Consider the following 27,161-nt stretch of genomic DNA (forward strand, 5'->3'; position numbering starts at 1 on the left):
TCCAGAATTGGCCTTAAAATGGACCTTGACCCTCTAGCCCTCAAACTGTGACTTAGACTTTGATTCCCTAGTCCAAATTCCTTTTTTTTTTTTTTTTTTTTGGTTCAAACCCTTCCAGTAACAAGAAGAAAAAACATTCTTTCTTTTTCTGTTTGTTGCCCCTTTGCCCCCACTGCTATTCTCTTGTCCTTCAGACCCTCCCTGCCAGCTGCTTCCAAGGACTGTGGTCACTCTTCTAATCCCTGACGTTTAGGCACAGAGACCAGGAATGAGGAAACGTCCTAGGATAAACTCTATCTTGATGTTGGTTTTGACTTTTTGGATATTTGGATGACAGGATTGGACTCTCACCTGGCCATTTCCCACAAACCTTTAATTTTTGATCTGGGAAAGTGACCCAAGAGGAGAACTCTAACCCTTCCCATCCCCTCTACACTTTGCTCCACCTGGCTTTCTCAACTTTTTTTTTTTTACATTTCTTCTATGTTCTATTTTTAAAAGAGGCAGAAATGGAAATGTAAACCTGTGATTGAGTGAACAAGTTTGGAGAAGTGCCCCTGTTGACCCAGCTTTTCCTCTTCTCCCTCAACTCTTGGAATGTTTCATGACTTCTACTCTTGTTCAGTTTGGAGAAGATCTCTTCTGCTGGCACAAAAGAGATCGTGGCCCTGACCCTTGGTGGTGTCAGGGGAGGGGGAGCCAGAGCACCTAAAGTTTTCCCTGTGCTGGTCTCCTTGAATCAGCCCCTTTCCATGAAGTCTCTGAAAATGCAGCCTGAATGGCTCAGCTCCTTCTGGCTTGGGGGCCCCGGCTAGGAAAACTACCCTTAGTTGACTTAGTGGTAGCAAGAAACACTTGAAACCTTGGGAGGTTTCACTTCTTCCATCTATACATGGCTGAGCTGGGAGGGAAGCTCTTCTGTGGCTCAAGTATTAGAGCTTTTTTTTTTGTCTTTTTTTTAACCACTTGGGCTTGTTGACTGACTGACTTAAAATGACTATAGGTTAAAAATGAGATCCAACATGTGAATTCTGTGCTGCTGTGGGTACGTAACCTCTCTGCTCAGCACTTAACACCCACACACCATCCGTAGGATTTTTGCACTTGGCACAGATCTTCCCACGGGTCAACATGATTAGTAATGTTGGAAAGAATTCTGGATGCAGATCCTGGGTTCAGATCCTGGCCCTGTCAGTCCATTAGCTAGCTGCTTGACTTTGGACAAATGTACCTTTCCCATACTTTTTGCTTAGTCAGCTTGTCTTGGGGGTTTTTCCCTTATCCTGTCACTGTTTTGAAAGACAGAAATCCTTCCTTTCACATGTTATCCTAACCTGGCAAAGTGATTGCCATCCTTTTGAAGGGCTACTGTGTGTTGCCTGGGAAAATTCACTTTAATTACCTGTGATGTGTAGCTACAAGAACTGGCTTGAGCTGCCTGACCATGTCCTTGGGGCAGGAAGTGTTTGGTAGGGGACAGATAAAAAATACAAGGGTGTTATTAAGTGTTTGTGTATTATAATGGAGGTCCCATTTACCCTACACAACTTTGTGTCCATGGGCCTACTCGTGTTGCTGTGCTCTAGAATTTTCTTGCTGTGCCCAAAGCTCAGGAACCTATTGGTGATGCTAGAATGTTGAGGGAAATTTGGGGTGGATTAATTATATATATCTTTTGGCTTGACATGAGCAATGCCAATGTCACACCAGCTTTGAATGAAGGACAAAATGCCATTTCCCCACAAATATACCCTATCTCATGTCTGCCTGGTTCATGAAGCCACCCCCACAGGAGGAAATACCCAGCCTTTCACCTGGATGAGTGTCCTACAGAGTGTCATTTCTAGAATCTCAGTTTATTTTGCTAATTCAGTGAATGCTTAGTGGCAAAATACAAATGTAGTCCTCAAGCCTTGTGTTTACAGGAGGAGTGGAAATAAGTGATTTTTAATTGATGACTTTTATTTTTGTGTCATATTGTTTCTTGATATATCCTTCCTCCCCTCCCCTACGTAATAAGTCCTCCCTTGTAATAAGATTTGAAGGGGAAAAAAGCCAACACCACATTTCAGCAAAACCAACTGATACATTGACTATGTTTGACAGTATATGCAATATTCCATACTCATTGCCCCCTATCTCTACAGCCGGGGCTTTTAACCTTGTTTGCGTCCTGGTACCTCTTTGGCAGATTGTAAAGCCTGTGAACCCATTCTCAGAATAAAGTTTGTTTGTTTTTAAATTCCTAATTGAAGGAAATGCTATATTTTAGAGGTTGGCGAAAATAAAGATAAATTTTTTTTCCTATCTAGGTTCCCAGAAATCTCTCTGGTTAAGAAAGGTATTTTTTCTCAGCTCTTTTGAGTGGCCAAACTTGGTCATTATCATTTCACAGCATTCAGTTTTGACTGATGCTGCTGCTTTTCTTTCCATTACCACCGTTAATGCCGTTGTATCTATTGTTTTCCTGGTTCTGCTTACTTCATTTGAACAGAAGTCAGCTGAGTAGTGTACAACAACTTGCCCTCCCTTCCTTAGGGATTCAGTGCTGTCTGATAGCAGTCATCATTATTTTTTTCTCCTCTCTGATGAAATGTACTTGGCTTGGGTGGCAAATAGCTGTTTCCAAGTTTGGGGAAAGACTGGCTTGTTGAAAAGCTGTTCCAGTCCCTCCTTCCTTGGGTTTTTCCACAGAGTCTGTTCTTGGTGACTGTGTGTTCAGCAGGTAGTTTTGGGAAGTGTTAGCTTGGGGTTCACAATATGTGTTCTAGAATTTGAGATCTTTCTCCTCCTCTAGCCAGGGTTCTTTGCGTTAATTCTTAACCCCATGAGTCAATGTGCATTCCACACCTGGAGAAAGATGAGCTGTTAGAGATTCAGTCCAAGCAAAGATCAGAGTAGAAGCAAGGCAAAGAATTGTGAACCTTATAATTGAAGGAGTGGGCTGAATGGGGTTGTTATATAGAGGACAGAGAAAAGGCATCTGGGAGATTGAAACTCTGATTCTTGTATATGGATTAGGTAGATAAGACTCTTTTGAGCAGTTTACTATAGATCTGCAGAATCCTAGAAACATATAAATATATCATTATTTTGAAGCATATTACAAGGCAAGATCTCTCTTTTAAAAAAATTATTAATGACCTTTATTTATACCTAGTGACCTCCTAATAATTCACTCCTATCCACATTCACATACATGTGTATGAATAGGTATAAGTATGTGTCCCTCTATTAAAATAAAGAAAAAGAATTAAGTAAAAACCAAGTGACACCAGCTCTTATGACTGAGACTTGGTATGATGAAACCCATAACAGGACCATAGATGAGTATTAGTTAGAGAAAAGAGGTGAGGTAAAAGGTATGTCGGGGTGGGGGGTGGCGGTGCTTTTGTATTTTAAGAGGGCATACTCATGAAAGAGTACAGGCTCTGGAGAGGGGAGACATGAGAGAGAATAACTGAACAGAAAGGGTCAAGGGTTTTGGAAACTCAATTACAAGCCTGGCACAGAGTCATGATTTAGTTGTGGTGAGGTACTTCAGTTATCCAGAAATATGCTGGAGTTCTCTTTCTGATGAGAGCAAAACAGCTAATAACCTCTAGACTTCCCATAGTGATAAATTTCATCCTTCAAAAGGAAGGGGAATTTTGTTGTTCAATCGTTTGAGTCATGTCTGAGTCCCCATTTGGGGTTTTCTTGGCAAAGATACTGGAATGTTTGCCATTTCCTTCTCCAGCACATTTTACTGATGAAGAACTGATACAAACGGGGTTAAGTAACTTGCCCAGGGTCACACAGTTAGTAAGTGTCTGAGGCCAGATTTGAACTCGGGAAGATGGAGCCTTCCTGACTTCTGGCCCAGCACTTTGTCCACTGCGCCACCTAGCTGCATAGAGAACCAAGTAAAAAATTCAGTAAAACAGTTAACTCTAGTAAAGTATCAGAATAAAATAAATCTATAGCAATTGTTAGCATTTCTGTATATTACCAGCAAAATCTGGCAGGAAGAGATAGAAAAAGAAATTCCATTCAAAATAACTAGAGAATGTATAAAATATTTGGAAGCCACCTACCAAGACATAGGAACTATCTGAAAATTATGAAACACATTTTATAGAATTTAAAACGGATTTAAATAATAGAAAAGATATTTAGTTCATGGTTGGGCCATGTCATTAGAATAAAAGTGGACAATAATACCTAAATTAATTTACACAGATTTATTGCCATATAAATCAGACTATCAAATAATTACTTTAAACAACTGGACAAAATTGTAACAAAATTCATCTCAAGGAAGAAAAGCTCAAACATCTCAAGAGAAGTAATGTACTAGGTCTCAGACAGTCCTACAAAGAAGTAATTATCAACTATATTTGGTGCTAGTTAAAAAATAGAAAAGTTGAACAGTATAGATCAGATTGGGTGCGTAAGACAGAGTAGCACAGAGTTGAATAAACCCATGAACACCAGCCACTAGGGTGTTAGTTAACACTGGTTAGTCCCTAGTTAACAAAAACTACTGGGGAAATTAGAAAGCAGTATGCTAGAAATGAGGTTTATAAGCAATACCTCACACTATATACCATAACCAATGCCACATGACTATGTAACCTTAATAATAAAGGTAAATAAATAAATAGTAAATAAATTTAGAGAAGGGAAGAAGATTAACTTTCACGTCTATAGACAATGGAAGATTTTTTGACGTTTCGTTCCTCCAGATGAAATTTGTTACTATTGTCTTGTGCTATAAAGTACAGACATTTGGTAGTTAGGCGTGGCACAGTGGATAGAGCTCCAGGCCTGGAGTAAAGAAGGCTCATCTTCCTGAGTTCAAATTTGGCCTCAAACACTAGCTGTGTGACGCTGGGCAAGTCACTTAACCCAGTTTGCTTCAGTTTCCTCATCTATAAAATGAGCTGGAGAAGGAAACAGCAAACTACTCCAGTATCTTTGCCAAGAAAACCCCAAATGGGGTCATAGAGAGTCCGAAACAACCAAACAACAAAAGTTAACTGTGGCACTGAATCTGTAAATTAAATGACATTTAACTGTCTTTCTTATTATATTGGCACAATCAATGAAAAGTAATATCTCTCCAGTTTTGAAATCTTTTATTTCAGTAATGAGTACTTTGTTCATATGTTCATAGAATTCGTGTGTGTGTATGCGTGTTTGTGTGTATGTGTCTGTCTGTCTTAGTAGAAAGAATTCCAGGTATTTTATACTTCATGCTGTTACTTTGAACGGAATCTTTTTCTTGCCAATGACATATCAAAAAAAAAAAAAGATGAGATTTATAGGTTCATTTTATATCTTACCACGTTACTGAAGTTACTAATTATATCAGTCAACTTTGTATTTGAATAGCTAGCATTCTAAAGCCGTAGAGCATCATTTATCTGCAAAAATGTCATCATTTTGTTTCTTCTTTGCCTACCTTTATTCCTTTAATTAATTTTTCTTGTCTCATTGCTATAACTAACATTTGCAAGATTCTATCAAATAATAGTCATGCTAGTTGATATCCTTTATCTCTGGTGTTACTGAAGAGCCTGTAATGTTTCCCCATTAACTGCTAATGCTGGCTCTTGAACAGACAAATATAATTTACAATATTAGGGAACAGTCCATTTATTCCTATGGTTAAATTTTTTTTTTTAACAAAAAGGGATATTGAATTTTGTCAGAGATCTTCTGGATCTATTAATAAAATCATAGGACTTTGACATTAAAATTAATTTAAAATTAGTTATGTTTATATTTTTCCTGATACTGAGCTTTCCTTTCTATTCCTGATATGAATCCAACCAAGACAGAGTGGATAATTTTTTAATGGGTTGTCATAGCCTCTTTGCTAATATTTTATTCAATATTTTTGCTTTAATATTCACCAGAGATATTGGTCTATAGTTTTTTTTTTTCCCTTTCCTTTTGTTTCCTTGTTAAGGTATCAGGACCATGTTTACTTCATAGAAAGTATTTGGTGGGATCATCCCTTTTCTTATTTTTGCAAAAAATTTAAATAATACTGGTATTTTCTTTGTAGGTTTCATAAAATTCACTTTTAGAAACCATCTGGTTTTGGCATTCCTTTCTTTGGGGGTTTTCTTTTAGTGAGATTTGATTATTTAAATTCCCTGTTTCTTGTGCTGTTAATCTGGGTACTTTAGATTTTCATCGATTTCACTTATCATGTTTATTGGGATATAATTGGTTCAATATTTATGTTTTCCTTCATCTTAGTATTTCGTGAAGTTTTTTTTTTCATTTTGATATCTTGCAATTTGGTTTCCCTTTTAAAAATCAGATTAATTAATAGTTTATTTTTTAACAGCTCCTGGTTTTATTTATCAGTTTAATTTTGCTTTCATTTAAAATTTTCTTTTGGTTATCAGAATATCTCTTTTGTGTTTTACTTATGTTTTTATAATTTCTTTTCTAGTTTTGTCTTCCTCAATTCCCTGACCTGTTTGGTGTTTAGAGATAAAATCTTTCTTAAGTTTGAATCCTTTCTTTAAATGACCTTTATCATCATCTTTATTATGTTTTTGTTAGCAAAAGATGTGCATAGTAAACTTCGCAGCATTTGTTGATGAAGTTTCTATGCCCTGGTATAGTCAGTTGCTGAAAAATTATCTTCACATCCTTTATTTCTTTCCCATGTATTTTTGATTAAGCTTTTCTAGGACTGAGGTCCCCAACTTTAGTGGCTTTTTCTGTTTGTGCTTGAGGTTTTCTTATGCTTTGCATATTGTGCATGTGCAGGTGTCCCAAAAGTCTTAGTGCCATTTACAGATTAATAAGCTGGGGTACCCCTAAGTATAACTTTGCTTTCCTGCATGTTGCTTTTACCCACTTCTGTTTTCACTGTTGTTTTGTCTAATGGCATGATTACTACCTGCTTTTTTGAATTCCCACATGGCAAAATAAAATTTTCTATATTTCCTTTTAACTCTGAATTTTTTTGTTCCAAATATATTTCTTGTAAACATTTAGTTGGATTTTGCTCTTCAAGCCATCCTCCTGCCTTCCTCTGCTTTATGTATGCATTCATCCCATTCACATTTATCGTTTGACTGTTCATTTAATATATTCTTCCATTACATCTTAGTATACTTTTTCCTCCTTGCCTCCCTTTTTTATAAAAAATGTGATTGAAGCTAGTAATCTAGAAGTGATTTTCTCACACTTCCCTACCTCTCTTTTCACCGTGTGTGTGTGTGTGTGTGTGTGTGTGTGTGTGTGTGTGTAATCAATCCTCTTTTGTCTAGCTGAGATAGAGTTTCACGAGATGCCTATTTCTGTCACCCCTTCTTCCATGTTTGTATATTCTTCATCTGGTACACCCAAATTATGAGAAATAATTAGTTCTCCCCACTGTCTCATTTCTTCTCTATTGTATTTTTCCTTCCCTGCCTTTACTTTTTGAAAACAATCAAAGCAGAACAAAACCACAATCTGATGGCTTTATTTTTTGTTAATTCCCTCTGTTGTCTTTGAAGATAGTAGAATTCTGAAGGACATTTGTCCCTTCTCCCCCATTAGAACATAAATACTTCATTTAGCCCCTTCAGTTGCTCCGAAGTATTTATTTCTAGGTTGTTCTTGTCTTCTTTGTTTGCATTTTCAAAAATTCTTCCCAATTTCACTCTTTCATCCAGACTTCTTTATTTTTATATCCAATATTGGATAGAAGCTTGTGATATATTTGCTTGTATTTGTTGTGAAATTCTTCGTTTCTTCTAGGTTAGTCTCTCGTGCTTCTCTTAACCCATGGTATTTCTTGACTTTAGCTGCTCAGATGTGTACAGTTTCTGGCTACATGTCTCTATGGGGACTGGCTCTGTCCCTACCGTAGCTACAAAAGATTGTGGCTTCGGGCACCAGTGACCTGAGCTCACCCTGGCTTCTACTCCCCTTCAGTGTCCTTGCTTAGCAGACCTGTTTTCTGGACCTTGCAGAAGTTTTTGTACCCTCTGGCATGATGCCTCTCCCTCCGTCCTCCAACTACACTCACAGGCTTCTGGACATCGTCTTGTACGGTCTTAAACTACATTAAAGAGTTTGTCACAGTTTCTCTTTGGTTTTGGGGGCAGAAGAGTTAGGATCCAAAAAGATCCTGACAGGCCAGAACATTGGACCAAACCAAATAATATGAACCTCAATAGTAATAAAGTTTTGTGCTTGGGTACAGGAAGCACCTACTGTGTGCCAGGCACTGTGCTACTGGGGATAATAGAAGGGGCAAAAGTCTTCTGCTTCAAGAAGCTCACAGTCTAATGGGGGAAACAAAAAGCAAATAAATGTGTACAAACAGGCTTTATACAGAATAAATAGATGATTAAGAAGGATTGGGAACGGCTTCCTGTAGAAGATGGAATTTTTTGTGGATGGTACAGTCAGAAAAAAATGGTGGGGGTCTTGTTGAGCCAAATGTTCAATATGTGTCAGTAGTGTGATGTGGCAGCTGAAAAACATTTAATTTGATTTTAGGCTGCATTAAGAGGGACATAGCCTCCAGGAAAAAGGAGGCGATAATACCCCTGTATTCTGCCCATGTTAGAACTCATTTGGAATACAGTTACCAGGGCCTGGCCCTAAGTTTTACAGACATTGATAATGTAGATAATGGCCATAGAAGGGCAGCCATGTTATAAAGGATCAATGAAAGGAACCGAGAATGTTTAGCTTGATGAAAAGGAGACTCGTGGAGGGGGAGGGGGACATTGTAATGGTTGTCTTTAGGCATTTGAAGGGCTTTCATGTGGAGGAGAGATCACCAGGGGTGGGCAACTTGCGACCTCAAGGCCACATGTGGCCAGTTTGGATTCAGTCAAAGGGCCACACTTGAGGACCTAGAGGGCTACATGTGGCCTTAAAGCCACAGGTTCCCCAACCCTGGATTAGACCTTTTCTTTTTGATCCAGAAATGGCAAAGAAGTAGATTCCGTGTCAAGAAAAACTTCCTAACAATTAGCGCTATCCAAAAATGGAATGGGCCGCCTCTAGATGTGCCCATTCCCCTCCTTGATGATCTTCAAGACAAGGTTGGAAGTCCATTTATGGGGCACAGGGTAGTGGGGATTTCTTGGGGGGAGGGCGTCTAGGTTGGACTAGATCAGACTTGTTGAGTGGTCCAAGCCACATGAAAATGTAATTAGGAAATATTTCACAAAATAAGTAAAAATCCCGTAAAACCCAGATATTAGTACATTTTAAAACTAAGTCAACATGTGGCCCACAGAGATGCTAATGTGTGGCTTAGTGGCCTCCATTTCTGTTCAAGGTTGACACCACTGTCCTAGAGGTTCTTTCCAACCCATCAATGTTAGTCATGTTTTGAGAGCATAGGCAATGCCTACAGTCATCTACCTCTCTTCCAAGAGGAAGGAAATGTGTTAACATCATCTGTTCACTAAATGAAGCGTATGATTGGTCACTGCATTTCATCCAAGTTCAAGTGTCTTTTAGTGTTTTTTTTTTCCATTTTCCATTTCCATTATTATAGTCATGTATGTTCTCTTGGCTCTGCTTTTCTATGTAATGCAAACATCAGTGCCTACTGCTTCCTATCATTTTCTGGATTCTTAATACTCCTCATTTCTTACAGCACAGTAGTGTTCCATTACATTCATAGATCACAATTCACTTGGTCATTCTCAAATTGATGAGTATCTATTTTGTTCCTAGGTTTGTTTGTTTTTTAAACAGAGAAGTTGTGACTTTAAACAATCAATATACATTTATTAAGTGCCTACTACTGTGTGCCAGACACTGTGCTAAGTGCTGGCTAGGAGTGTTTTGAAATATATGAGACCTTGCCTTCTATCTCTGACTTCCTTGTGGTATGTGAACATTAATGCGATGGCTGGAATAAAGGGTATGGTCAACTTAGTAACTGTTCATTCATAATTTCTAATTGTTTTCCACAGTGGTTTTGCTGTTGGTGTTGTTTTCACCAATTCCTAGCTCCACCAACAGCATGATAATGTGTTTGTCTTCCCACGGCTCTTTGAACACTAACTCCTTTATGTTTCATCAGCCGATTTGATGAGTGTGAGGTAAAACCTCATTATTCTAATATTTTACAGTTAATGATTTGTAGCGTTACCTTTGTGACCTATATAAAGACTAGGAAGAAGAAAAAAGAGCCCTATGGTTCAGGCACAGGGTGAGGAACCTGCAGCTTCAAGGCCACATATGGCCTTCTAGGTCCTTGGGTGCAGCCTTTTGACTGGGTCCAAATTTTACAGGATAAATCCTTTTATTAAGGGGATTTGTTCTGTGAAGTTTGGATTTAGTCAGAGAGTGGCACTTGAGGACCTAGAGGGCCATATGTGGCCTTGAGGCCACAGGTTCCCCACTCCTGGTAGGGAGTGAGTTGAGTCTTCTGGGAATGTGGCGATTCATTGCCTCTGCCTTTTAGGTGTCCAAATTTTCCTGTGAATATGAAAAAGATCCTTTACCTCTTGGGGGAGAGGGGGGCAGGCTCCCTCTTCTGTCCTTTCCCCTCCCCTTCTCTCTCCTCCTCTCCTCTCCCCTCCTCTTCCCTCCCCTCTGCTCTTCTCTCCTCCCTCCCCTCCCCTCTCCTCTGCTCTCTCTCCTCTTTCTCCCCTTCCCTGTCCTCTGAAGATCTAGGAATGAAACGTTCTAAGTAATTATTACATGGTATTAGTATTATCTGTAACTTGGTTCTTTTCATACTTTGACTTTCTAGACTAGGAAGACTGTCATATTTGAAGATAAGGCATATAGAAGAAACTTTACTAGGTCACTGCTTCAATTTTGCTCTTCTAAGTCCCTTGGGTGACTTTTTGTTCTCTTAGGTTTGAATCCTGCCAAAATTTAAGACAGAATGATTCCAGATGAACAAAGTCACAGCCTTTATAGTTTATTTATAGTCATTTGAAACAAAACACCCCTTGATCCTCCAAGGAGCTCTATCCCCACCCAATACTTCTGTCTTTCTCCTTTAGGAGCCTGGCCCTGCCAAGATGGCTGTCACCAGCAGCAACATTCCGAGTGCAGAAAAAATCCCCACCACCAAGTCTACGCTCTGGCAGGAGGAGATAAGGGTCAAGGACCAGCCAGATGGGAGTACCCTTAGCCCAGTACCAAATTCTGGATCAAGTCAGGTCCTCCCAGCCAGCTCGTTGAAAGAACCTGGGCTGGAAAACAAAGAAGGTAAGACACATTTGATCCAGATCATCAGAGATAACATATAGAATTAGGGTTATCCCAGGTACTTCAGGTAAAAGTAGGGCTTTGTCTGAATTATCAGGAAAATTGTAGTAATTATTTATCTGGCTTTGATAGAATAGGTCTGGGGTCTGTATTAGAAGCAAAATTAGGTTTGAAGATGACATCCCTATGAGTTCACTTAGTTTCTGTTCTCACCAAATGGAAATAAACAAATACAGATAGACCGTCCATTTCCTTCTAGCTATTTGGGAAACAGAGCTGATTGGGAAATGGTTCTCTCACTTAGGGTATAGACTGGTACTCTTCCAACTGTGCCTCTCTGCAAAAAGCTACTTACGGAGACATTTTTTCACAGCTTCCTTAAACCTTAGCACATTAGTCAGAAGAAACTAGAGATCAGCTAGCCTAGTTCCCTTATGTTACACAGAAGAAAACAGGAGTGCAGAGAAGTTAAGGGATTGGCTTCTAATTACCATGTTTTTGCCGAGCTAGGACTGGAACCCAGGTGTACTGACAGCTGGTTCAGTATTCTTCTCCAGCCTTAGTTTTTTTCCATGATGAAGGAAAATGGAGGAGGACTTGTGAAGCAATGTTGGATCCCTGATACTGATCTTCTTGGATTCTCAGAAACTCTAGGCTGAAGTCGGTCTATGGTCAATAAATAGCAAGCAGGCTTTTGAATATGAATCAGTCATTTGTTTTGATCCAAGCTAAGATTTAACAAGGCTTCTCCTAGGAAATAGTAGTAAGATGGAGGATCCCACTTCCAGCATAGTAAGTCACCTAAATGTATACATGATCCTCCCCCCCTTTTTTTTTCTCCCTGTGGTGGCGCCCTGTTGGGTTCTGCAACTTAGAAAAAAGGAAATCTCTTTTTGATGGTAAAAACCTCATCCCCTGGTACACAGTTAATTTCTTTTGGAACTTTTAGGGAAGGGTTTCCCATCTTTAACCTTGACAAACCTCAGCTCTAGATTCTTCTTGTAGAGGGAGGGGGAACCTGTGGTCTCAAGGCCATGTGTGGCCTTCTAGGTCCTTGGGTGTGGCCCTTTGACTGAGTTCAAGTTTAGCTGCAGGTTCTCCACCCCTGTTCTAGTCATTTCCCCTCTCTTCTTTTCTTAATCCCTTCTCTGAATACCTTTTTCCACTTTAGTTTTTCCTGGTGATGTTCTCATCAGGCAAAATAGTGCCTTGGTTTCAGCCAAAAAAAAAAAAAAGATTTCAAACATTTTAAAGGTTCTTGTGTTCTTATATATCATAAATTACTTCTATCACCATTAATTACCCTGATTTTTAATTGTCTGAACCTTACACCCCTCAAATCTCCAGTCTTAAAATGGAGTTTTAAGTGATAAAAGTAATTCAGATGATGCTGGAGGAGGAGGATGACTTAACACAGTTTCCCAACTGGGCATCAGTTTTGATTCAGACTCATAGAATACAATGGACATATGTTATGAATGTCGCTTTTCCTGTAGAGAAGATGGAGAGATGTAGACTAGACAGTAATGTAGTCACAGAATTGTAGAGATGGTCAGATTCATGGGAATTGTGCGTGTTTCAATGCCAGCATAAGAGGATATCTCCAGTGGCACACCAAGGCACTTATACTTGGCCCTGCGCTGTTTGACATTCATGTTAACTCTCAAATTCTGTGAATTTGGGGAGACAGTCTTGATTTCCAAGAAAATAAAAGGAACTGCTGACATCTAAAGTTTACAAAGTGCTTTACATATATTAAAAGCACTTTGTAATCTTATTTGAGCCTCCTCACAACCCTGTGAGATAGACACTTGAGAGTATTACACCTTTTTTTACAGATAAAAAAGATGATATTCTTAGAGATCAAGTGACCTACCTGTCCTCAGTAACACAGTTTGCAAGTGTCAGAGGTGGATTGTGATCCCAGATCTTCTGAGTCAGAAGTCTAGCATTCTGCATCATCAGACCATGCGTGCTGATCTTTGGTTCAGAAAATCCAGTGACAGTTATCATTAGAGAAAAGGTGAAAGGATGTTGCTTAGGCCTCTTACCCTCTGAAAAGAATTGGCAAAAGAATTCTCTGACAGAGAAGACAGGCATAGGGTAGTCTGGAAGACGGGGCCACAGAAATGGCCCACTCTGACCACTAGTGGGAAATTTGTTAAAAAATACTCATTAACAACCAATATTTGCACAGTGACCTGTGGTGAATTCTAGAGAAGATCTAGAGTTTAGATGAGATCTCTAGTTTCATTGACTTTATGGTCTGATAAGAGAATAAGACCAAAACACAGACAACGATAACATCCGGCATTGCTTAAGTGTATTGGAGAGATGCAGAGCATAATCCCATGTAGGGTCCTGGCGGAAAGTTGCTGTTGGTTTGGAGGCGTGGGCCGTGGTTTAGTGGGGGAGGTAACAGGCAAAAGCTGGCTTTTGAGGGTCGATGGGAAGTCGCTGGTGAAGAGGTGGAAGAACAGTATTTCAGAGATATCGGATGGTGTGAACAGAAATGAGAAGGTGTAAAACACATTTGGAGGACCAAAAACAAAACAAAGCAGTTTATACGTACAGAATGTATGGAGGGGAATAAGAGTGGATAAGGCTGGAAATGTAGGTTGTTGATGGTCTGTGAAGGGCTTTGAATGCTAAACACAAGTTTGAACTTAGTAGGCAGTAGGGAGCCTTGAATAGTGGACTAACGTGATTAGAAAGGTTATTTAAGCAGCAGGATGAAGGATCAGTTAGGGAAGGCAGAAGGTTGAAGCAGAAAGATCTATTGGGAGAGTATAATAATATTCCAGATAGGCACTAGTGAGGACCTGAGATATTGGGGAGAAGAAGAAAGGGGAGGGGACTGATGTCAGAGATGTTTTGTAAATGGAAGCACCAGGCCTTCATAACTGATTAGATAGGACAGGGGAAGGAAAATGAATCAGAGTTAAACCCAAGGCTGAGGGCATGGGTGGCTAGATGAATGATTTAAGAGTAAAAAGAGGGACAGGTTAGGAGAAAAAGGCAGGAGCTCCATTTCAGACCCATGGAGTTCAAGGTGCTAGTGAAACATCTGGGTGAGGGTGTCATGAAAGCAGCTTGAATTGCAGGTTTGGAGCTCCAAACAGAGGTCATGGGGTAGGTAGGTAGATTTTAGAATAATCTATGTAGAGGCAGTAGTTGAAGTTGTTACAGTGAATGAGATTGCCTCGTGAGGAAAGAGCCAAGTTTGCCAAGAGAAAGTAAAGAGGGAAGAGAAAAGGGCAAAGGAGAAGCCTAAGGAGTAGAGAGAACGCTGAGCAGCCACCGGAGTTACATGAAGATAGTGGCCAGTGATGCAGAACCAGGAGAATGGTGTCTAAAGGCAGTCTCAAGGAAGAGAAAGTCACCAGCCATGTCAGAAGCAATGGTGGTCAAGGAGGATGGGGCCATGGCCGCTGGCCTTAGGGCAGTGTGAATGGAATGGTGGGGAGCCAAGTCAGATTTCAGGGGTTCTAGGAGGGGGCAGGAGGGAATGGGGAAGTAGAGTTATCAGTTTTGGAAAACTTTTTCAGAGAGTTGAGAAATGAGTCAGAAGAGAGAAATGGTAGGTAAAGAGACTTTTTTAAGAACTATGGAGGCCTGATAGCATGTCTGCTGCTTGTTTTCTAGGCACCCTTTGAAAAATCCTGGCTCCATTAGAATTCTTTGAAATAGAGAATGGGAGCTAGCCCTAAGTGGCCGCCAAGCTCAGTACACACCCTCTATCTCCCTCCTTGTCTTTCTGCTTTTCCCCTTTCTTCCCCCCACTCCTCTTTTCCCTATCTCAGAGGAGAGCACCATGAATGGTGACCGAGTAGACTGTGGACGGAAGGCCAGAGTGGAAAGTGGCTACTTTTCCCTGGAGAAGACTAAGCAGGATATGAAGGCAGAAGAGCAGCAGTTGGCACCACCACCATCCCCTCCCAGCCCCAGCATGCCCAATAACAGGTATAGTTACCCAGAACTACCTTTCCAGGAGCATGGCCGCCCCTTTTCTTCCCCAGGTCCCCAGGCTGCCGGCCGAATAGTCTACAGCATCTCCCTGAACTCCCTGGATTCAGCAAGTCGGCACCCCATCCACACGGACTCCAGCAGCGCTGGGGGGAGGGAAGCAGAGAAACCGGGGCGCCTCTTTGCCTTTAAAGCCAGCAGGCAGTACACCACTCTAGCCGACGTGCCTAAGGCCATCCGGATCAGTAATCGAGAGGCCTTCCAGGTGGAGAGAAGGCGGTTGGAGCGCAAGATTCGGGCCTGCAGCCCTGGCAGGGAGGAGGTGGCTCGTCTGTTTGGCAACCAAAGGAGGTAAGGAGGGGGTGAAAGGGCCTCTACAGCAGGAGAGACTCTCCCTTTGCTGCTTGGCTCAGTGTTTGCAGGGATTCTTTTCTCTTTTACACTGAACCTCCCATATTCCTGGTACTAAAATTCATACAGGCAGATTTCGTGCTTATGTAGTGCAGCTAGCCCAAGATTTTCTTATTGCCTCAGGTCTCAGGTCATCCTCTGTGGCCACTGACCGGCATCTCATGCCGGTGCCATTGCGTTCAGTTTCTCAGACGCTGTGTCCGCAGTGCTTACCTGGTCCCATGAAAGCAAGTCAGCCCTTACTGAGGCAGAGGCAGCAAAAGAAGTAAAGGGGGCTGCCCAACAGTATTGAAGGGTGCTGAAAAGGAAAGGTTGAAGGCCACTAGTTTTTCTTTCTAAGTGAAATGGAAAGAGCCCTGGCATAGATGTCAAGAGACCTGTGTTTAGGCCTTCCCTGCCACTGGTCTGTCATGGGATAGCAGGCAAGTCATTTTATCTCTCTGGGTCTCCATCTCCCCTCATTTTACCAATAAGGAAACGGAGGCCAAAGGCAGTTAAATGACTTTCCCAAGGTCACTCATATAAATGTTAGAAAAGGAAGAGACTCAACCCTGGGTAATCTTTCAGCTCTAAAAATCCATAAAACTTCACACTTGACTCCTACTTCCTACCTCCTCCTCTTAATCCTCGTAAGGATTAAGATTGTGAGTTGAAATCTGTTGCTGGGACCTATAATGTAATTCTTATCTGAAACCTTATTGCTGTGAACACCATTCCATCAGTGATCTTGTCTTACTGGAAGGAGGTGGAATTTGGGCAACTGTGTCCTTCTCTCTTTTTCCCCTTATGTCTTCATTAAAGTGAAGTAGGTTTCTCGCTTTCTAAAGGTTGAGAAAACCCCTTTCTGCCTTCTGTAGTCTGCCTATGTGGAAACCTTGCTCCTCTGCTTCCAGGTTAGCCAGGAAACAGGAGCTCAATGTGGCTCCACAAGTGGCCAGGCCTTGGTTGGGACCAAGGGAGGGTTCCATGGTGTTCTCTGGAGAGACTTGAGTGCTTAAGGTGTCTTTCTTTTCCCTGTTGACCAAAGAATAGTTAGTGGTCTCACCTGGTGGGCTTATGAAATGCTTTTTCAGAGGAGACCCTTGCACCAGCTGGAAGCCCAGAAACTGAAAATTCATAGTTAGATGGACATCTTCAGTGACTAATGGTGTTCCTTAAAGGTCAAGGGATTGGGGGCATAGCCTGTTGAGAATTTAGAGGGGTGTTTTGGTTCTCTGGGTACTGCTTTTTCGCTCTTTAACCATGGATAACCTGGTTTCAGTATCATGGAATATTGGAACGGGAACTTGGAATCCTCTCATCCAACTCCCTCGTTTTCACAAGGGGGGAAACTGAGACCTTAGAGAAGTGACTTGCCAAAGGTCACATATCAACTTAATGTCTTTGTAAAGAAAATGCTTCTGAAGAAACCTAGGATAGTCACTGTGTATAGGGAAGGTTGCTAGATGTCTTGAAAAGAGGAAACAATAAAGAAACTCGACTGTTAGTATTTATTTCTATAGTACTTTAAGACTTGCAGAGCATTTTACATACCTTAACCCATTTGATTGGGTATCTAGAACCAGTGTAAATTTTAAATCAGAAAATTATCTCATTGTAATATTGTCCTTGAAGTCGCCATGCTATGGAATTTCTTCACCAGTGAAATGGCTTTGTGTAAGGAAGCTCTTTTGGTACTTCAGTTACTTAGTTCTGCCTTATGCTGAATATTTGGAAGTAAACTAGAGTCCAAGGAGGGGTCTATATTAGAGACTGAGCGCCTCATGGCGCAGGTCACTTCTTGTGTTGTGTATTGTGAACACCCTTCTCAATGTGCTTTTTTTCCATCTGTCACTGAAGCACTGGATGAAGGGGTACAAGGATAGTTGGCCTTGTTCTTATCAAGGTAGGGAGTGAGAATGGACCCACTTTTGCTCTGTAGCTACACGGGGAGTTTGCCAGAGGGTTTCTGCTCAGTTCTCTGGAAAAAGGATTCAAGGTGAAACTCTGATTCCTCTGGGAACAAAACCAGGATATAATAAGCTCCTCTTTTAGACTTGGAATATCTTTAGAAAAAACACACTCCTAAAAGATGGAGCTGGAGAGGGTACTGGAGAAGCTCAGCTTCCTAAGGGCAGGGGGGCTGCGTGTGGCAGTTTTTGAATGGGGTTAGCAAAATCCTGGTTTAGCGCCATACCAGAGAATTAACATTTGGTGCTTATCTGCTTGGCTTGGCTGCTTTTAGAATAATTCATTTGGAATTCAGTGGTTGTATAATGACTCGGGATAGAATTTTCTCTTTGCTTTCATTCAGCATGCTTACCAACTCTGCTCCTCAACTGCAAAGATCCATTTTCTTGTCCCTGGATACGTTAGATCTGATTTGTTTTGAGTAAGACCAGCTTCCAGTTGTCCATGAGGAAACCCGATTATAACGTCTGCTTTCCAATTCACATTCACTAGTTCTAGAAAAGCCCACCATATTTTGGTCAGTTTCTTCCCCCACCTTGATTTCTCAGACAGTGGTTTCTTGGTGGTGCAGCTGGGACAAACCTGCTAGAGAAGCCTGCTGCTGGTCTACAGAACCAGTCTTATGTGAGCTTAGTCTCGAGTTTAAAACTTCTCATTCCTTAAGCCTGCCCACAAAGCTTGATCCATTTGGCAAACCACTTGCTGAAGTTTAACTATAGGAAAGTAGCAGCAACAAGAATAGGAGAAGGGGTTTAAAAATCAGTATTGATTCCCCCAGCACAAGCCTGTAAAAAGAAGCCCACTGACACAGATGTTCTCTGCACATCTAAGCGAGATTGGAGCAGGTAAATTTTCATCTGCACTGGGTGAAGTATGCAGTAGGCGCTCCTTTGTGGCAGGAGTTGATAGACAGTTATATTAATTATGTCAGTTGTAACATCAACCTGTTTTCAAGAGAATCGGCAACTTCCCAATGAACAGGAAGTGCAAGAAGTATGAAACAAAACCTTGGTCTTCAAGATCATCAGAATGCCTCATGTATAAAGGCATTGTAGCTGAAGTGTTATTAATAATATTATTATATAATACTAATAAAGTGTTAATAATAATATGATGTTACTAAGATGGTTTACTCTGTCCCTTGCCTCCTCTTTATAGAAATCCACAGTAGTACAGACAGTGCTCTCTCCTGCTACCATCCAATGATTTCCTGTAACTCTAATGTCTGTAGGGCAAAGTATTCTTGGAAGGGGAAAACCAAATGCAAAATCCTTTGAATGCATCCTGATTTATTAGCATCTCACTAAAAGAATTCAGGATATTGTAGATGCCTTACTTAGAGTCCTGTCAAGACGTCATTAAAAGACGTAAAATGATTTGCATTATGGTTTGGCTTGCTGTGTCTCTCTTCCTCATCACTCTGCCTTTGCTGCATGATTTAAAGACAGGATTGCAAACCAGAGGTTTTAAACTCCAATTCAGTATCCCTAGAAATAATGTGATTCTTCCAACCTTCAGATGGAGCATCCTAAAAGTGTCTGCCTCTAGCCTTTCCCATGGATAAGCTGGTTCTTCAGGCTGTTTCAATTTCAACCACTTCCCTCATTTCTTCATTTCCGGGATGAATTTTAATTATCTGGGGCTTGTGGTGCTATTACCCTTTAGAGTCAAGGCTTAGAGACAACTATGTTCCTATCTGTGTCTCTTGTTCATAATGAATGTAATAAAACTCTGCCAATCAAGGAGAATTTTGGAGTCTGTCCCTAATGGTCTTAGCTTCTTCTCAGCATTCTTTTAGTCCTTTGTCTTCCAAATAGCCCAAGTGAACTGTCGTGGGGTGGGGAGGAACATGACAAGTAGTCTTTAATTGGCCAAGGCTGAGAGTAACACCCTGTACACCAGAAGAGTCTTGAGAGAACCAGCCCCATGTACCGTTACCAACATAATAGTTTTTGTGGCTTCTCTCCTCTGATGTGACATTGAAAGGGTGATGTATTTGGGGAGGGAGGTGGAATTAGCTATTCCTAGAGAATTCCAGCTCCCATGACTGTCAGAGGAAGCTATAGAAAAGCTTAGAGAATTGCTGATTAGTTTCTTCAGGAGCCCCTTAGCCCCTTCAGCCAGTGGAATTAACCTCTTAGAGCTGTGATTTGTTAATTTTCCCCCTTTTTCAATGATGAGCTTTGATTTTTGTGTCTTGAATTCTTTGAATAAGTTTGATTTGTTGTTGCTTTTTAAAAAAAAATCTTTTCTATTCATTCATTTTCCAGCCTTGTTTTCTTTCAGGTCTTGTTCCTCTCCACCTCCTCCTGCTGTGTCGCTGTGTGACGTTATCCGCCTTTACTCCACCTGCTTCGCTCCCATCTCATCTCAGTCTCCAGCAGTAGACAACTTGATGGCGCATCCAGCCCTCTCCCATGAAATCAACTTGCTTGTTTTTATTTTAATTTGGTTTTGATCCTTTTTACTGTTTGGCAAAAACAATGTTAATTCATGGGCCTTTTTCTTGCTAAACCAAGAACAACAGGAGGCTGAGCCAGTGTCATGATCAAATGATGAATAATATTGGGAACTGAATCTTTTCCTTCCTGCTGCAAGGTGGTGGTTACCTTTTGATTGTATACATGTGAAAATGTATGTGCACGTGCCTCTCTGTGTGTGTGTATACATGTGCGCTGGCACATGTAAGCAAACACACCGGCCCATTTGTTCAAAAAGAGGATGTGGGGGAAAGAATCGTGGGGCAATATGCAGGGGCTCAGAACTGTCTCTTCACGCTTCAGACAAACCTGAACATGTACTAAGAAGGGCGAGGATTTTCCATGATGAAAAAGGGGGAAATGTTCAGGTTTGTTTTGATGCAATAAGAAAGGTGCAGGGGTTCACAACCTAAGAAAGTGTTTTATGTACAACAGGCTACTGTGGTATTCATTTAATTCTCCTTGATCCAAAAATGAAACATTTAAATGTGTGTGAGATTCTTTCTCAGAGCCAAGTTTAATAAGCTCTCTTCATCCCTTTTTCTTTGTCTTCTGCTCCCTCTACTTTTTACACACAAAGTACAGTGGGAACGGGGTGAGCATCATAGAGCTAAGGGTTGAACAGATATTCAGAGTCCCACTTTTATAAGAATTGTGAGCTTCTGAATGAACCCACCAAGGGTGCTCTTGGCCAATATATGAATTTCTCCTCTTCCATTCAGCAGCTTCTATGTCCTGTCTATTTTACAGGAGGTCCCAGGTAATTGAAAAATTTGAGGCCTTGGATATTGAGAAGGCTGAGCACATGGAGACCAACATGTCAGCTGGCCCCATGCTGTCTAGCGACACTCGCCAGGGCCGAAGTGAGAAGAGAGTTTTCCCCAGGAAGCGGGTAAGCCCCCTTAGTCTCTGGCTAGCCATCACTGGTGCCAGGCAAGCTGTGTAAAGCGGTGAGACTTTATATGCCTCCTAACTGGCTAAAAGCAACCTCTGATGACTGCACCCAGGGCTAGATGCTTAATATACAGATCCAGATGGTATCTCAAAAACTTGTGCTAAACATCTTTCTTCTTGATACTGACTAATCACCAATGATGAGGTTGGATGAAATGCCTCTTTCCTGTCTTCTTTGAGAGTTGCTTTCTACAGTCTCCCTCCTTGTTTCTCCTTTTATAAGGCCATCCGCCTACTAATTTTACTTATCCAGAGTGGCAGCTGTCACCTTACCTGAGGCATTCCTGTATTTTCTGTAAGATATAAAGAAAAGGGAGATGAGAATACGTTTTCTAGCTGGTGTCTTCCAAAGCCCTCATTTCTACTTCTCCCATATCTTTCTTCTTCTTCCTCTGTTAACCATGTTGACATGAATGTGAACCACAAAGAACTTGAGCTGACTCTGAAATTTTCTACTTATTTTCACATTTTCCTACTACCGTGAGATAGTTATGTTCTTTCTGTGAATCTGGGAAGTCCTTGATGTGAGAATTGGTGGGTGTGGGGAGATTAGAGAAGGGTATATATGGTCTAGAAAAGAGGTTCAAGAAAAGCAATGCTTGACACATCTCAGTGAGAAGTCTTGCCTAAAATGACCTAAGTTGGCTTCTGCAGGTGTTTCAGAACCACAGCCACCTAAGGTCATATAGGAGGGGCAGTTGGGTGTCCTCATCCCCCCCCCTTTCATGCTTGAGAAGCCTATAATCTTCTGATGAAAATTCCTTCTTTGTTTCATTGACTTCATCTTAAGCAGAGGCTTTATAAATGATTTCAAGGGTTGTCCTCAAGGTCTTCAGCCCGACTCTACAGCTTCCTTAGGAGTTTGGGTTATACTGACTGGAGGCTGCTCTCTGCCACAGGACTCTACCACAGAAGCTATCACCTCCACCGTCGGCTCCATCCCAGATGTTTCTGCTTCTCCCCTGTCTCCGCACCGAAGAGCCAAGTCACTGGATAGAAGGTCCACAGAGTCCTCCATGACGGTGAGCCCAGTTTGTCCTGGCCTTCTACATTCCACAGGACCGGGCAACACGGAACTGAGATTTCAAGGAACAAGGTCCCCTCTGTTTCTGTTCACAATTATTCCTTTTCTATTTATTCTCATTTTTAGGGCCTGACATCTTCTCTCCATGCCCTGGCACCTTGTGTGTACATGTGCTTTCATGTCTGTACTGATTGTACACCAGGGCTCTGTTTGGGGTAAATTGAAACAAAACCATTCCCACCTTCACCCCTCACACCCTCTATTTTTTTTTTTTTACTTTTCTCTAGTCTTTAGGAGACTTGAAACACTACTTCTCCAATCCCTCTCTTTTTCTGTGCCCACAAAAAGGCAGAGGAGGCCTCAGGAACAACCTAATGAGGATCTCTGGGAAAATTTTCCCTGTAGATGTGGGCCAGCTATGCCATAAAGAGTGGCTGAATAAAATCAAGACTCTGGGCATTCAGGTCATCTCCAGAGGACCTTGGCTTCTCTGTCTGTCTTCCTTTAATGTTCAGCTTTTTTAAAAATCATTTTTAGGCAGTATCGACTTTTTTTTTCTTGGATTTTGTTTCTTAGAAAATGACTTTCTTGTCTTTCTAGAGTGAGTCCCACTTGAGGGCACAAGCCAGATCCATGCTTTGGGTAGTTCATAGGCATTCTCTATAATTTCTTAGTGAAACTTTTGTTTCATTGTGCTATATATCTTGCCTATCCCCAGGTAATTCTCTCCTCTGCTTGATATTAAAAGTGGATAGTCTTGATCTAGTCAAGGTCTCTGATCACTATGGTTTCAGGGTAAAACAGGAAGGAATGGCCAAGCATTGGGTTGGAGAAGAAAACTAATTTCTCAAAACAGGGACCAATCATTCTGAGACCTCTGCTCTATTTTTTTTTTTTTTTTGACCAGTACTTAGATTCTTGAATTCATGGAATGGTACATCTGACATGAGTGTCTCAGCTTCTACCAATCAAGGGCTGTTTTCTCCATTATTCTCATCTCAGTTCTAGTTACTTCAGGATATTTATTTAGAATCTTTGCTCTTGTGATGGGATAAACTAAGTGCATATAGAAATGGAGCCGGAGAGTGGGAGCTTTGGTTTTTACCTTTCATTTTGACTCTCGAGTTTGAAGTAGGAAGACGACTTCAGCAAGTTCTCATACTGTCTCTTGCTTTGTGATTTCCAGAGAACAAATCCTTCCTTGGCCTCTCTAACCTGTCCTAACAGTTTCAGTGAAAAGTATCAACATCCAATTCCTGACAGTGGAGGTTGGGGTCTTAGTGCTTGTGAAGAATCCATAGACAGAATAAGTATGCTGGACTCGGAGTAGAGGAAGGTTCCTACCTTGGTCAGAAGGGGCCTGTACATGGCAGGGAGGAGGCCAGAACTGTAAGGCAGGATTCTCACATATTCCGTTCTTTTCCTTAACCCTAATCAGATGAGAATTAGTATATGCCAAAGTCCAAATAAAGTGGAAGAAATAAGGAAAGACAAGGACTCTTTTAGGTGCTTGAATCCTATCTTCTTAGATCTGTGTGAAAGTCCTAGGAGCACCAGGATTTTGTCTGTTACATGACAGACATTCAAGAAAAAAAAAAAGGCTGGAACAATTAATTACTCCCATCACTTAGTTCTGCTTTTTCCAACTATGGGACCTATTCCTAGTTTGTAGGGAAGCAAGTAAGTAAGAAGCGATCTTAATTGGTCAGACAGCCACAAGGTCATTCTAGGAAGGTCACTGCTATCGTTAAGTAATGAGTTTTGCTTGGAAAGTCAGCACTGTCACTACCCCTTCTGTTGGAGACGACAGGTTCTCTTCTCTGTCCCCACCAGGGGTATTTCCTCTTTCCAGCTGAAAGGGGATCACTTTCTCCTTTAATCTGGGCTTTTGTGACTCTTTGCCACCCTCACAGAGTTCACATTAAAGAACAAATTTTTTTGTCCCGGGATCTCCCCCTCAACCCCGCCACCCCAACCCAGCGTGTAGGGGGTCTCACTTGGGAGGAAGTGATTCTGTACTCTCGTGAGGAGCAGTCAGAGCTACTCACCTCTGCTGCTGCTGCTGCGTATACAAAGAACTGGAGGTGATGAACGAGGCCACTTCTACCCTTGACCCTCTTTTCTGAGGATCTTGTCTAACATCTCATTATGGAATGGAAAGCAACGTGGCAGTACGGTTACACAGAACAGAACATTCATTTCCTCAGCATCCTCCCAACAGGAAGAGATGCTTGTCACCTGGTGACTCCTAGCATTTGCCTTCTTGCAAGTGATGCAATCCCTTAATGCTGTCCTGTGATTCTTTTCCATTCCTCTTCATAGCCTGACCTGCTGAACTTCAAGAAAGGCTGGCTGACCAAGCAGTATGAGGATGGCCAGGTGAGTTTAGTTCCTGCTTGGCCCTGAGTTGAGTCAGAGCATGGATCTATTAAGGAAGCATCAGTATCTTCTTTCTCCGTCCCCAAACTTCCTGGTTTAATTGAGTATTTTTACTACTTAATCTATTTAACTGGGAACCTCAGAGGGAAGGGGTCTATGCCAACTACTCTTAGGCAGAAACTTGCAGGGGGTTTGTGTGTGTGTGTGTGTGTGTGTGTATACATGTATATATATATGTATACACACACACACACACACACATGCGCGCGAAACGCGCGCACACACACGCATGCATACATGTATTTTTCCCCAGGTAGCTGCTTCCTGTAGGATGCCCAGACTTGTCTGTCCCATCTGCTCCCAGAAATAAGGGCCCTGGCCCCAGGGCTGCATTTTAAGGCATTGTATTCCACTTGCCTCTGAGCAGCTTTTTTTTCTTTTTTTGAGGGGGAGAGGTTTGGCAGGGCAATTGAGGTTAAGTGACTTGCCCAAGGTCACACAGCTAGTACATGTGTCAAGTGTCTGAGGCCGGATTTGAACTCAGGTCCTCCTGACTCCAAGGCTGGTGCTCTACTCACTGCGCCACCTAGCTGCCCCATGAGCAGCCTTTTAATCTGTCTTTCCCACTACCCTTCCCCCTCATTGACTAATTTTTTTTTAAATCCTTTAATACGTATTATCTTAGTCCAGCAAAACAAATCCCCACATTATTGAGAACCCTGGTGTTCATAGTGAAGCCTTGTATCGTTGGGTTAACTTCGTTGCCTCAGCTTTTCATTAGGCTCTTGGAGCGAGGCTGAAGGCACCGCTGCCGTCTGACTCTCTCCCAATGGAGTGGAGAACGCTCCTGAGCAGCTTCAATGCCAGATGGAGAAAGATGCAGTGAAAATGATTGCATTAGGGTTCTAATGGAGCTGCTAGCTGGACGTGTTCTCTCCTTCCCTCTGCGTCAAGCTCAGCCCCGTCCTAGAGGAGTAAAGTTGGGTGGTGCCACGGATGGAGCTCTGGGCCTGGAGTCAGGAAGACTTACTAGCTGTGTGACCCTGGGAAAGTCACCTAACCACCATCTGTCCCAGTTCAGTTCCCTCCTCTGTATTAGCACCTCCTTGCCGGGGTCATTGTGCAGATAAAATGAAGTAACATTTGTAAAGCGCTTTGCAAACCTTAGAGCTCTATACAAATGCTGTTACTGCTTTGATCAGTGTTGTTGTTGCTACTACTTCTACTACCACCACCACCACCACCACCACTCCATTCAAACCCGTAAGCCTCTGCAGGAACTACTGACCCGAAGAGGAGCTTGTGTTACCGCCTGTGGCAATTACCCAGCCTCTGCTTTCCGTACACGTCCTTGCAGTGGCCTCCCCGGGTGGTGGGGAGAAGGGCGAGCTTTAGTGACCCGGGATCCACCAAGTAACCTTCCACCAAAAGGTGCTCTGAAGGTTCCCACCAGCCCCAGAATCTGCTTCTTGTTTCCCGAATGACTCTTCTCAAAGATCATCTCGCTCTTTTCTCTTTCTCCTCCATATTCAATTCCCTTGGTTTTGCCTGAAGATCCGAGTTTCCCTCATTGCTACTCACAGTGAAGACTTGGGAACTTAGATGGTTAGTTTGCTGCTATTGGCTGCAGGCGGGGAAAAAAAAAACCCACAACAAAACAGGTGCCCATCTCGTTAGCCAGCCAGGTACAGCTCAGTTTGACCGCTCAGGACCACCTCTCACTCATCTCAGGCTCCGTTGGTAGGAAGCCCTAATTATGAGGCTTCTGATAGGAAATCGATTGAGGGCAGCAAAGCGAGTGGGCTGTGTTCACCAAGCACCCAACGCTGTGGAGTATGGAGAGAGGCCTGCTGCTAGAAGCCCAGCTCTTGGCTTTCTGGGTTGGCTTTTCACTGGAGAAGCTACAGCTTCACGAGTTGTCCCGACATAAATGCATGGCTGCTTGGAGCCTAAGCAGAGTCCTCTGTGTTCCACCGGTCACTGGGAGGGGCCGAAGCGTCATTCGCTTTACCTGTGCTCATGGGAGGTATTCCAGAGATTATACTTTCCCAGCTGCAAATAGACAGGCAGAATTAGAGTCCTGAAAAAGCATTCATGTATCTTTTTTTTAATTTTTTTTTTCTTAGTGGAAGAAACACTGGTTTGTCCTGGCGGATCAGAGCCTGAGATACTACAGGGATTCGGTAGCTGAGGAGGTGAGCATCTCCTGTTGCACCTTTGTGCTAGAGTTGACTGAGTGAATTCAGACTGAATAGATCCAGGGGTGTCCAGCTCCCAGCAATTCTGCTTTTTTCTTGCCCCAGGTTCCTTCCTTTGTTGATTTAACGGTGCTAGTGTTATTTTGTATTGTGTTTCCTAGTCAAGATCCTGTTGGGAAACTTTGCTTCAATGAGATCTACTTTTGATGTTCTTGTTAAATGTTTTCCTGCCTCTGATGTTTAGCTTTTAGAAGACTCCACCTAAGGGAGATATGTGTGCAATGTAGCTCACCCCTCTGTTCTTTGGAAAATGTCAGGTGAAAAGCTCAGGATGAATGGTCCACTGTGTTTTCTTTATGATGAAATAGTTTCAGCATGCCGAACTCCAAGAAAAAAGAGTTTGGTATTTCCTATTGGTACTTGGATAAACAGGGCAGCTAGGCAATGGAGTTGATAGAGGGCTAGGTAAGGAGTCAGGAAGATCCCTCTTCCTGAGTTCAAATCTGGTCTCAGACACTTACTACCTGTGCGACCCTGAGTAAGTCTCTTAACCCTGTTTGTATAAGTTTTATCATCAGTAAAATGAGCTGGAGAAGGAAATGGCAA

At 42.0% G+C, this 27,161-nt stretch overlaps 1 protein-coding gene across 3 annotated transcripts in view; it reads left to right on the top strand.

Moving 5' to 3' along the window:
• LOC118832004 (myosin phosphatase Rho interacting protein) overlaps nucleotides 1-27,161 on the top strand; it is a 230,906-nt gene that overhangs the window by 160,176 nt on the left and 43,569 nt on the right. For 2 of the 3 annotated variants that reach the window (XM_036739501.1, XM_036739493.1), the window contains exons 6-11: nucleotides 10,986-11,193; nucleotides 14,997-15,156; nucleotides 20,751-20,892; nucleotides 21,854-21,976; nucleotides 24,301-24,357; nucleotides 26,484-26,552. In XM_036739501.1, coding sequence (XP_036595396.1) covers nucleotides 10,986-11,193; nucleotides 14,997-15,156; nucleotides 20,751-20,892; nucleotides 21,854-21,976; nucleotides 24,301-24,357; nucleotides 26,484-26,552 — 759 coding nt within the window. Of the gene's footprint in view, nucleotides 1-10,985; nucleotides 11,194-14,996; nucleotides 15,511-20,750; nucleotides 20,893-21,853; nucleotides 21,977-24,300; nucleotides 24,358-26,483; nucleotides 26,553-27,161 lie in introns of all 3 variants that reach the window. The other variant, XM_036739487.1, reaches the window with a different exon arrangement.

The sequence above is a fragment of the Trichosurus vulpecula genome, chromosome 1 (genome assembly GCF_011100635.1).
Source record: "Trichosurus vulpecula isolate mTriVul1 chromosome 1, mTriVul1.pri, whole genome shotgun sequence".
Lineage (NCBI taxonomy): Eukaryota > Metazoa > Chordata > Mammalia > Diprotodontia > Phalangeridae > Trichosurus > Trichosurus vulpecula.